General features: G+C 43.5%; 1 protein-coding gene across 2 annotated transcripts in view; it reads left to right on the top strand.

Moving 5' to 3' along the window:
- The window catches only part of GOLGA5 (golgin A5), a 66,130-nt gene that overhangs the window by 27,049 nt on the left and 26,735 nt on the right, over positions 1–12,346 (top strand). The window contains exons 1-2 of one of the 2 annotated variants that reach the window (XM_025919534.2): positions 5,338–5,545; positions 7,655–8,228. In XM_025919534.2, coding sequence (XP_025775319.2) covers positions 7,685–8,228 — 544 coding nt within the window. In that variant the 5' untranslated portion in view covers positions 5,338–5,545; positions 7,655–7,684. Of the gene's footprint in view, positions 1–5,337; positions 5,546–7,654; positions 8,229–12,346 lie in introns of those variants that run through there. The other variant, XM_086708948.1, reaches the window with a different exon arrangement.

The raw sequence follows: 12,346 nt of genomic DNA, 5'->3' as shown, positions 1-12,346 counted from the left end.
TCTCTAAGGCAGATCTACTAGCCACAAATTCTCTCAGTGTTCATCTGGGAATGTCCTCATTTGACTTCATTTTTGAAGGGTAGTTTTGTTAAAGAATTCTTGTTTGACAGTTTTTTTTCTCCTTTGGCCCATCAAATACGCCATCCCACTGCCTTCTGTCCTTTATTGTTCCTGATGTGGCATCAACCTTTATTCTTATCCCCCTGTATGTGATGAGTCCCTCAAAAGTCAGGCAGTGTACAAGTCGCCTGCCCCATCTTTTATTCTACTGGGCTTTCTAGTGTCTCCTCTGTATCTGTGCAAGGCTTTGTATTGAGCCAGGATAAGAGAGCCAGGCTCTCTCAAGATTCTCCTGAGCTCACACAGCCTTGCAAACAGCCTCCTCCCAGACCCCCAGAGTAGGTGGGAGCTTATCAAAGTCCGTTATGGCTGCCTCGTTACCTGGATCTCCCTGCTAAACTTCTAGGAGGCTTTCTTGTCAGTTGTTGGCTCAATCACTATTGCAACCTTGGGCAGCTGCAATGTTGGAGTTCCAAACGGAGGCTTCCCCTGGGTCATGAGGCTTTTCTGGCTCCACTCCAAACCAAGTTGCCCTCTCCTGCACAAAGCTGCTGGTTTCCCAGCTTTCCCAGCCGTGGTAGAACAATCTCCATGGACCTTCGGTGGGAGTTTGGGCATCTCTCTGGGCTAAAATGTCATACACCCTCAGTCTTCCTACCAAAAGTTTAGTGACTTTTCTTGAATAAATACTTCTTAATTTGTGCTATGCCTTTGATTGATTTCCAGGGAATTGAAATGATTTTTGTCACAGTTTTGTATAATCTCATCATTGCCATTGATGGGGACGGGATTTGCTGAGTTCCTGACTCTACCATTCCCCAAGTCACATTACAGCTCTGGTCATTTAAAACTTTATTCTTTTTTTTAAAAATTTTTTTTTTTTCAACGTTTATTTATTTTTGGGACAGAGAGAGACAGAGCATGAACGGGCGAGGGGCAGAGAGAGAGGGAGACACAGAATCGGAAACAGGCTCCAGGCTCTGAGCCATCAGCCCAGAGCCCGACGCGGGGCTCGAACTCACAGACCGTGAGATCATGACCTGGTTGAAGTCGGACGCTTAACCGACTGCGCCACCCAGGCGCCCCTAAAACTTTATTCTTAAACTCGATTCCAAGTTCTCCTCCCTGGAGGAGCACCCTCCCTGCTCCCCCTAGAGCAGACTAGCTTGGTTGCACTAGAGGCTTAGAGTGGAGGCTGAGGTCTCCGTCCGGTCCTCACATGCCTTCTCTCCCTTCTGTTTTGAGGAGTTAGCTCCTCTGGTGGCATGAGGGCAGGGAGGAAGGGAAAAGAAAAGAGCACATTTTCTTACCTACTGGACAAGGCTGTGACCTCTCTCTCTTGGTTGTGCCGTTTCTCTGGCTAATCCAGCCTGGTTTCAAGGACTTCTGGGTGGAAGGTCTCTATATGCTGACTGTCTCAGGGAGTATATGTAAAAATTCTTGAAACATTTTTCTGGGGGCCTGCCTGCTGCTAATTGACATGGAGATTTGGCTCTGCTTCAACTTCTTTAATCCTCAGCCCCTTCAATGTTTTGTGTTTTTTTTTTAATTTTTTTTTCAACGTTTGTTTATTTATTTTTGGGACAGAGAGAGACAGAGCATGAACAGGGGAGGGTCAGAGAGAGAGGGAGACACGGAATCCGAAGCAGGCTCCAGGCTCCGAGCCATCAGCCCAGAGCCGGACGCGGGGCTCGAACTCACGGACCGCGAGATCGTGACCTGGCTGAAGTCGGCCGCTTAACTGACTGCGCCACCCAGGCGCCCCAGCCCCTTCAATGTTTAAAAGCACTAACCTGGCTTGAGTCCCAGACATACTACTCACTCCCTGTGTGACTGTGCAGCTGCACCCCAGCAGGCTCTAAGCTTAGGGTAGGTGACGGTCTGGTGAGGTCAGAGGAGAGACCTGGAGACAGCGATTGGGACACAGGTTTACTGGGGTAATTTACATATAGGGAGCCCAGGAGCAGCCGACTGGACAAAGCATCCGCTGCTGGGATCTACATGCAACGAGTTTTTACATCACAGCACCTTAACTTAGCGATTTTCAGTGGCCCCCTGGATAAATGCCTCGTAGTGCAATTGCTGGGTCATAGGGTAGTTCTATTTTTAACTTTTTGAGGAACCTCCATACTGTTTTCCAGAGCGGCTGCACCAGCTTGCATGCCCACCAACAATGCAAAAGGGATCCGCTTCCTCCGCATCCTCGCCAACATCTGTTGTTGCCTGACTTGTTAATGTTAGCCATTCTGACAGGGGTGAGGTGGTAGCTCATTGTGGTTTTGATTTGTATTTCCCTGAGCATAAGTGATTTTTAGCCTTTTTTTTTCATGTGTCGGTTGGCCATCTGGATGCCTTCTTTGGAGAAGTGTCTATCCATGTCTTTTGCCCATTTCTTCACTGGGTTATTTGTCTTTTGGATGTTGAGTTTGATAAGTTCTTTATAGATTTTGGATCCTAACCTTTATCTAATATGTCTCCCATTCTGTCGGTTGCCCTTTCCATACAAATTTTAGGATTATTTGTTCTAGCTCTGTGAAGAATGCTGGTGTTATTTTGATAGGGATTGTAGATTTGATAGGGATTTGATGTAGATTGCTTTGGGTAGTATTGACATTTTGACAAGATTTGTTCTTCCTATTCAGGAGCATGGAATCTTTTTTCCATTTTTTTGTGTCTTCTTCAATTTCTTTCATAAGCTTTCTATAGTTTTCCATGTATAGATTTTTCACCTCTGTAGTTAGATTTATTCCTAGGTATTTTATGGTTTTTGGTGCAATTGTAAATGGGATCAATTCCTTGATTTCTCTTTCTGTTGCTTCATTGTTGGTGTATAGGAATGCAACCGATTTCTGTGCATCGATTTTATATCCTGCAACTTTGCTGAATTCAAGAATCAGTTCTAACAGTTTTTTGGTGGAATCTTTTGGGTTTTCCATATAGAATATCATATCATCTGCGAAGAGGAAAAGTTTGACCTCCTCCTGGCCAATTTGGATGCCTTTTATTTCTTTGTGTTGTCTGATTGCAGAGGCTAAGACTTCCAATACTATGTTGAATAACAGTGGCTAGAGTGGACATCCCTGTCTTGTTCCTGACCTTGGGGGGAAAGCTCTCAGTTTTTCCCCACTGAGGATGATATTAGTGTTGGGTCGTTCTGGACAATCTTTGTTATAAGGGAGACACTCTGGGTTGGCCACCCCCAATGCCCCTGACCTTGAACACTGAACAATACATTCTGCTGCACATCCTGCTTGATAGCAATATGGACAAAGGAAAAGATTTCTACATTTTCAAGATAGTGATTAACAGGGGCATTCAGGGTATGCTTGCACAAACAAGCTATCCAGCAGGTACCATACAGTGACTGTGGGAAAGTAACTAAATCTCTCTGAATCTCAGTGTCTTCATCTATAAGAGGGGGTTATGTGTTAGTTAAGGCTGTCTGTCTTAATCTCTCTCTTAATCTCATTAGTTAAGGCTGTGTAAGATACAGTGCCAAATCTCAGTGCCACCTCAAAGCAAAGGATGGGGCACCTGGCTGGCTCAGTCGGTTAAGTCTCTGACTTCAGCTCAGGTCATGACCTTACGGTTCATGAGTTTGAGCCCTGCGTCGGTCTGTGCGCTGACAGCTCAGAGCCTGGAGCCTGCTTCGGATTCTGTGTCTCCCACTCTCTCTCTCTGCCTCTCCCATGCTCATCCTGTCTCTCTCTCTCTCTCTCTCTCTCTCTCTCTCTCTCTCAAAAATAAACATTTAAAAATTTTAAATAAATAAATAAAAGTGAAGGTTTATTTTTCACTCCTGTAATGTGTTAGATGTGGGCTGCTTCGCATCTTTTTCTTTCCAAGTCCCAGGGGGAGGGAGAAGCCCTAACTGGACTAGCCATTCTCATGAGAGAGGAAAAGGATCAAGAGAGCTGATAGAAATATAATGGGTCTTAACACTTTTGCACAGATGTGGTGAAAGGCCTTCTGTTCACATTTCATTGGCCAAAGCAAGTCACAGGATCAGGCTTGACCTCAGGGAGGCTAGAAAGGACACTCCTCCTACAGAAAACATTGCAACCACCTGGCAACAGGTAGTGATGTATAATCCTTACCAGGAAAAGCTACATAAAACCTGAGAACAAGACCACCTATCACAGGATAACAACAGCACCTTCCTTACAGTTGTTGTAAGAATTAAATGAGGTGAGCGTTGGTGGCATAGTGGTGAGCATAGCTGCCTTCCAAGAATTAAATGAGGTGAGGCACATCCGATGCATAACCGTATTCTGCACTTAATAAGGGCTCAGAAACTGTTAGATATTGTTATTAGTCCTTCCAGCTGCTGCTGAAAGTGTTTCCATTCACTAGCCTGGGCTGAACCTGACTTGGGAAGAAGAGAAACAGGAATTGTAATCACTCCCAATATTCCATTGGAGAATATAAAACACTGAGTCTAAGGGCACAAGCTTTCGAGAACTGTGGACTCCTCATTAAGACAGATGATTTTAGACAAGCTACTTAACCTCTTTGAGCCTTAGTTTCCTCAACCTGAAAATGGGGATGTATGGGACTATTGTTGTAGGCTTGTCAACAGTTAGAGCCAGATTAGCCCAATCCTGTGCACCATAGCAGGAGCTGAGTATTTTATTGAGTGTGGATTTTAGACTATTTTCAAGTATTCTAGGAACTGTATGCATAACATAACTACAATATTGCTGTATGGAAAGACCCATTATGGGTCTTTTCCACCGTTTGGGTCTCGGCTTAAAGGTCACCTCTTCAGAGAGATCACACCATTTAAAGTGTTTCCTCCACCTCCAGTCACTTCTCCCTTTTTGTCTGTACAACTTTGATAGCGTTCTTAAAAATCGTCTTGTTCAGTCATTGGTTTATTTAAAATCCGTCTCTGCCACTAGAAAGGAATCTCCAGGAACTCAGGGGTCTTGTTTTCTGTATTCCCATCTCCTGCCCTGGGTCCTCAGCATCCTTACCCTAAAAACTGGCAGGGGAAGAGGGAAAGGTGAAGGCTGGGGGTCCACCTAGGTCTCACGCCCCGCCCAACTCAGGCCTCAAATTCCTTCCAGGCGGGGTACCGCCTCAGTCACCCCGCGGTGCCGCCCAGGGTCCCGCCCCCCTGGGGGGCGTGGCCTACAATGTTATGCCGGCCGCGTGCAGACCGTCGTCCTCCAAGGGAGGAGAGCTACGTCGCACGCACCAGGCGGAAGAAGGGCGTGGCCAAGAGCGAGGCCCCCGCAGCCGCCGGCGCCACCGCCTGAGTCGCCTCCAGGTGGCTGTTGTCGGTCCCGGGCCGCTCAGGCAGCTCGGAAGCCACTCTGTTTTGGGGTCCTCGCCGCCCTTCCACGTCTCCCGGAAGAGGAGCGGGGCCGCGGCCGGGCCGGGACCAGGTTTCGTCTGCCTGGCCCTCTCGCCGCCGGCTGCCGAGGTGGGGGCGGCCCTGGCGGGCGACGAGGCCGCGGTGCAGCCGCTCCAGAGTCCTCAGGTGAGGCGGCAGCGTGAGCCCAGTGGGCCGGACGGGTCCGCCTAGGGCGTTAACGGCCGTAGGCGCGGGGTTGGCGTCCCCTAAGCGGAGACTCTGGTCTCTGCGCTTTTGGGGGGCTGAAGGAGAGGGCAGGAGAGCCCCCTCGGGCCTCAGCCGGCATTGTTTAGTGCCCTGCCCTCTCCTCCCTCCCCGCCCCCCGCCCCCAGCCTGGTGTGGCAGCTCCTCCCCCTCCAGAGGTTCAGCCTGGCGGGTGGGGAGCGAAGCGGGGGTCTGTACTCGCCTACCTGAGATCTGTTGACGACAAAGTCCCTGGGACCGACCGACTGACCCCCAGCCTCCCTTCCTCTGTGTTGACACCTGGCCTTCGAAGCAGACCCTGCCACTGCTGTCTGCGGACCCATCCCCAGGCCACGCACTGTCACCCTCTCTTCATCTCCGTCCCTGTGGCCATTTCCTGGGGCAATGCCTGAGAAGTTAATTACTTGGGGGCACTGCACCTCTGAAGTCCGCTGGAGTTGTCAGTGGGGCAAGTGCCGCTGTTTGTATTTAATTGGATAATCAACATTAAGGCATAGGGTTTTGTTTTAAAGCCCCATTAACTTTAAAATAGGAGGCAAGATATAGGGGGTTAATAAGTGTGCTTTGACTCCTTTAATTAGTAAGGATCATTTGCCGCCCAATCGCCACCAATGTCTGCTTGAGAATAGTACTTGACATCTGTAAAGAGTTTTATATGTTACAGAGCATTGCACCTCCATTTTCATTTGAGGTCACATAAACTGTGAAATATACGGGTATATAATAGTCCCATTTTGTAAGGAACAGGTTTAGAGGGTGAGTTTCTTCTTGAGGTTATTCAGTTACTGAGAGGCTAGATGGGAAAGGCAGTGGTTAAAAAAAAAAACTGGGTTTGGCTGACTTAGATTTGAGTTGCTAAGCTGCCATCGAAACTCTGGGATCTTTCTAAGTCTTTTCCCCGTTTGTGAAAAAAGAATATTGCTACTTACTACGTAATGTGGTTGTGAAAATTATGTGTGATAAAGGTAATGATTGTATGGCATTTGACATACAAACTACATTCAGCAGTATTTACGGATGCCTGCTGTGTGCTGAGAATTCAGTGGTAAGCAAAACAGACCTGGCCTTCATCCAGCCACTTCCCTCCTCCTCTTTCCAATAGGAAGAGACAAAAAAAATCATATAAAACATGGAAGGTTGTGAGAATAAAGCCTAGCATGCGAACAGAGAATGATAGAACCTAATCTAGATGGAGAGAAAGAGAACTGTGTTTTGGAGCTCATGACATTCAGGTGAAGTTTAAGAACAAGAAAGAGTTAATGACGAAAGAGCATGCCAGGCACCACAATGTGCACATTCAAGAAATGGTTGTTGACTTTTTTAGTACACTTCTGTATCTGTAAGGACTAATTACTTCATCGTTCCGATTCATTCTGGCACACCAAAAGGTACTCAGATCTATTTATCAAATAAATGGCTGTGCAGTCATTTTTTTTTATTCTGAACTTAGCCAGTGTGCACATAGTAGGTACTGAGAATGTATATTATTGTAAGTGTACTTTAGACCGATTATATATGTGCACATCTAAATTATCCATAATACTGCTGCATTTAAACATGGAGATTTAGTATCAATCAGAAGTTTCTTCAAGTTTTAGCACCTTAAAACAAACTTCAGGGAATTCTTTTTATTTGGTTGAGCTGGAATTTTACTATATTGATTATTTGCTACTTACGTTTGCTACAGTAACATTTGCCTATTGTTGAAATAGGAGTTATAACAGTAGAGATAGCTGTAATTATTATGGTAATAGCAACTATTAAATGAGTGTCTACTGTGTGTCAGGCCTTTTGCAGAGTTTTTTTTATAGATTACTTCATCTTAAAGCCGTCCTATAATGTGAATGCTCTTATTTTCCTCATTTTCCAGGTAAAGGTTCTCAGTTTCAGTGAAGTCGTTTGCACAAGGTTACATAGCTAGTAAGGGGCAGCGCTAGGCTTTCAGTCCGGGACTGTCTGACTCCGGAGCCTGGTCTTCACTGCTGTGCTCTGCTGTTATGCCATACTGACCACTTTATGTCCTTTTTACAGGTTCACCAATAGGATTATTCTGCTACCATCATGTCCTGGTTTGCTGATCTTGCTGGGAAGGCAGAAGATCTTTTAAATCGAGTTGATCAAGGGGCTGCAACAGCTCTCAGTAGAAAAGAGAACACCGGCAATATCACATATAACAAAAATGCTGACTATCCTGAACTTCAGCAAAATACAGATTTGACTTATCAGACTGGATCTAAAGCTGCTTATATTTCCTCAGCAGCTGATAACATTAGAAATCAGAAAGCCACTCTCTTAGCTGGCACAGCAAATGTGAAAGTAGGATCGAGGACATCAGTGGAGACCTCTCATTCTGTTGAAAACACGTCTGTTCCTAGGCCTTCATCCCAGTTTGTTCGAAGAAAAAAGTCAGAACCTGATGATGAGCTGCTGTTTGACTTTCTTAATAGTTCACAGAAGGAGCCTACCGGGAGGGTGGAAATCAAAAAAGAAAGGAGCAAGACACCTGTCCTTCAGAGTTCTCGGACAGCAAGTGTCGGTTCTGTCAACACCAGCGTGACCACCGTCAAAACCGTTGAGGAAAATCCTTCTAGGAGCCAAGGCAATGGTAGTTAATCAGCCCTCTGGTTTCTTTTAGAGTTAAGCAAATGGGACGTGTCATAACCTGAAATGTTCTGGCAGTGTTTCTCATCCTCTGTTATGTTACCTTTCCCCACTGGTGTAAAGGCAGCTTCTAAAATGTGGAATGAACGTGGTAGGCGACACGGAAGCCATTAGTCAGCGTACAGTTATAATAGGGACCTTTGAATGTTGTCTGTTGGGTACCTTTACCCAGCCTAGCATCTAAGAAATTCTGCCCAGATGATTCTCTAAGGTATTTTAAACTACAAAAAAAAAAGACAATTTTGAAATCTGAAAGAAAACATAATTTTGGACTTGGAACTATCTCAATTCATTTCTTTTGGGGATGATAAAATAGGAGGCTGTACTTCACATTTATTCTGGATTGTGAGGGCTTTCTCTGTGTGTGTGTGTGTGTGTGTGTGTGTGTGTGTGTGTGTGTGCGTGTGCGCGTGTGTGTGTGTTTACCCCTTGCATCCCTCAGAAATAAAGCTGAGAGACTGAACTTCGATCCGAGTTGAAGGGTTGAAGGCATTGACCTCGTAGTGAAGTAACAGTTTAGAATTCTGGTTTTCATTGCTGTGAAATTACCTGTATATATAGATCTTCTCACCTGCAAAAATGAGGTTAACGTGGTAATATGGCTTAATTCAGGTACCTACTAACCATTTTAAAATAGCAAACATGGTAGGTTCTTGCAGAGATTCTTTATAAAGTTGATGGTTAATGGAAGCTTGTTATTTTCTTAAATATTAAAGCTTCTCCCGTAGTCCTGGCTGTTGGTGAATAAAATCTGTCAAGATAAAGTGGTAAAGAGGCAAGTGTTTGGGGCTTTCAAGACAGGATCATGCAGTAACAGCTGACTATGTACACACACTCCTAAATTTCTTTTTAACAGGGTCAAGAGGGCGAGAGAGACATGTAAACATAATTTATGGGCACCTGGGTGGCTCAGTTGGTTGAGGGTCTGTCTTCAGCTCAGGTCATGATCTTACAGTTCATGAGTTTGAGCCCCTGCATCAGGCTCACTGCTCTCAGTGCAGGGCCCACTTGGATCCTCTGTCCCCTTCTCCCTCTGCCCCTCCCCCCCTTTCTCAACAACAACGACAACAAAACTATAGTATATTAGTATATAGTATAGTAAATACAGAAATTGAAATACGGCTAGAGTATTGTGGAGCCATTAAGGAGAAAGTAACTAAGGTATTCAGGTAAGGATTCACAGGGGCTCTGTGATTTGAGTTGAGTCTCAAAGAATGAGTAGAAGTTTCCAGGTGAAAAAGAAGGGTTGGAGACAGCATTCAATGCAGAGATTCTGTACACGTTTGGTAGAGTAGTTGTTGTGGGCACAGTGTGTAGGAGACAGCAAAAGAAAATGAAGGTAGCAAAGAAGGTTGGGAGCTGTTTGTGAAGGCCCTTGTTTGCCTCCGTTTACATGTTTAAACCCATTATTCGTATACATCATTCTCTTTTAAAGAGTGGTCCCTGGACAACATGCGTTAGAAGCACTTGTGTGATTAATAAAAGTGAATTATTGTGTGCCTCCCCAGACTTCTTGAATCGGATTTTCCGGGGCTGGAGGTAGGGCGTGTGATATTTTTGTTGTTGTTCTCCAGGTGATTACTAGGGCCAGATAAATTGTAAGTGCTATAGCAATGGGATGCTAATAGAGGTCTTTCAAAGAAAGTTGATGATATTTTTCTACTTTTAAGGAAAACCACTTACATTTGATTGTAAAGGATGAGTCAAAGGAAACCTGTTGACAGGGAAATGAGTTAGAACCAGTTAATACATGGGAGTTATAAAGATGAAGTTTTGTTTCTCTAGGGCAGGGTCTCAATCTTGGGACTATTGGGTGGAATAAATCTTTGTTGTAGGAGGCACCATCCCTGGCCTCTTAATCCATTCGATGCCAGTAGCATCCCCAATTGTGATAACCAAAAATGTCTCTCTCTTCCCCGCCCCCCTCTCTATGTCTGTCTGTCAGTCTGTCTATCTATGTCTATATAGCCAAATGTCCCTTGGGAGCAAAATCACCCTAGGTTGAGAAGCAGTGCCCTAGGCTGCCTAGAAACGTCTATAAATGGAATTGATGGGTTGTAGGGTGTGACAGGGTTCCAGGTACGGTAGTATACCAGAATTGTTTTCTCAAGAGGTGTACCAATTTATACTTGAACAACTATGGTTAATATTGCTTCTGCTCTGCATTTTCACCAACATTGGATATTTTCAGTGACTGTTTGTGTTTTGCTAATCCGGTGTGTTATTTTTCTCCTTACTAATGAAGTTGAGCATCTTTTCAGTCTGGGAAGTGCTATTCAAGTCTTTTGATCAATTTTTTCCAATGGATCATTTGTCTTTTTCCTTATTGATTCATAGATATTCTTTATATATTCCAGATGGTGATTCTTTCTACACCTCCTTCTGTTTTACCTTGGTTTTCCCCCACTTCTCTCTGTGGTATCTCAGTAGAGTTCTTAATGTACATGAATTTAGCGTTCTTTTCTTTGTGGTATTTTTTTTGTACCTTAGAAAATTTTTTCCTGTCCTAAGGACATTTTTCCTGTCCTAAGGATATTTTCCTGTATTCTAAAGGTTTTATAGTTTTGGCTTTCATATTTTTCTGTTTATTTAAAATTTGGGGGTTTTTTAGATAAACGGTGTAAGGTAGATGCCTATCTAGTTCCATTTTTTTCCCCCATACTGTTATCTCAGCATTAGTCATTGAAAATATTTCCTTTCCCTGTCAATCTGCAATATCACCCCCTGGCATTTTGTGCCCATGTCACGCTGTCTTAATTCATGTAGTTTTATAGTGTTTTGATATCTCCTAGAGCAATTTCTCCCATCTGGTCTTTCAAGAATGTTTTGGCTATTCTTGGACTTTTTTGTACATCCATATTCATTTTAGAATTTGCTTTCCAAGTTTCACAAAAATTCTTTTGGCCTTTTTATTGGGAGTCTCTTGCTTCTGTTTGGGTGAGAATCAGCATCTTTACAAAACTGAGGTTTCTCACCCATAATAACATGGTACAATTTCAACTTAGTTTTTAAGTGTCTTTGTTTAAGATTTTATCATTTTCTTCATGAAAGTCTTGCATATTTTTTGTCAGATTTATTCCTGGTAGTTTATATTTTTTGAAACTTGTAGATGGCATCCTTTTTAAAGTTTTACTTTCTGTTCCTGATGTATTGGCTTTTGACACACAGCAGCCTACATAGCTCTTCATCTTTTATTTTTCTGTACATTCATTTAGATTTTCAACAACACAGTATCTGTGGATAGTGACAGTTTGGTTCCTTCTTAACCCTTTAATCTTTAAAAAGAATCTTTTTCTTGCCTCACTGCATTGGCTTGGGCTGAGAACCAGTATCTTGTTCTTTGTCTTAACCATGGTTTACAGTTTAACCAAATATAATGTCTGTGTTAGTTTTTTTATAGGTACTTTTTATCAGGTGAAGACTGTTTCTATGTGTATCTAGTTTGAGTTGTGTTTTCTTAAGTTTATTTATTTTGAGAGTGAGAGCGAGCGGGCGAGGGGGACAGAGAGAGGGAGAGAGTGAGAATCCCAGGCAGGCTCCGAGCTGTTAGCACAACATAGGGGTCAAACCCACAGCTGGTGAAACCGGTTAACCTACTGAATCACCCAGCCATCCCTCTAATTTGAGTTTTTATGTTGAATTTTTACAGTGTTTTTTCCTGTATGTATATCATATGTTTTTTTAATATGCTTTTTGTTCCTTAATATTAATATGGGATACAAATCAATTGACTTTTTTAAAACCTAAAACCAGACTTGACTTTCAGTTTGCTAATATTCCAGTTAGGATTTTTGCATTTATTTCATAAGTGAGAGTGACCTGTAATACTGTTAGGTTTTAGTATTACAGCTATGTTAGCCTTATAAAATGAATTTGAAAGTGTTCCCTCTTTTTCTGTTGTCTTAATTATTTGATGTAAAACCGATATTATTTATTCCCTGAATTTTGCTGGAACTCACTGGTAAAACCATCAGGTCTGGAGTTTTAACTATTGATTCTGTTGGTTTTCTATTTCCTCTGTTTTTGGTGAGTTACATTTTTTTTCCTAAGAGTTTGTCTATT

Source organism: Puma concolor, chromosome B3 (genome assembly GCF_028749965.1).
Source record: "Puma concolor isolate L17-30 chromosome B3, mPumCon1.1.hap2, whole genome shotgun sequence".
Classification (NCBI taxonomy): domain Eukaryota; kingdom Metazoa; phylum Chordata; class Mammalia; order Carnivora; family Felidae; genus Puma; species Puma concolor.
The sequence above is the reverse complement of the archived record's forward strand: the minus strand, read 5'-3'. Positions and strand labels throughout refer to the sequence as shown.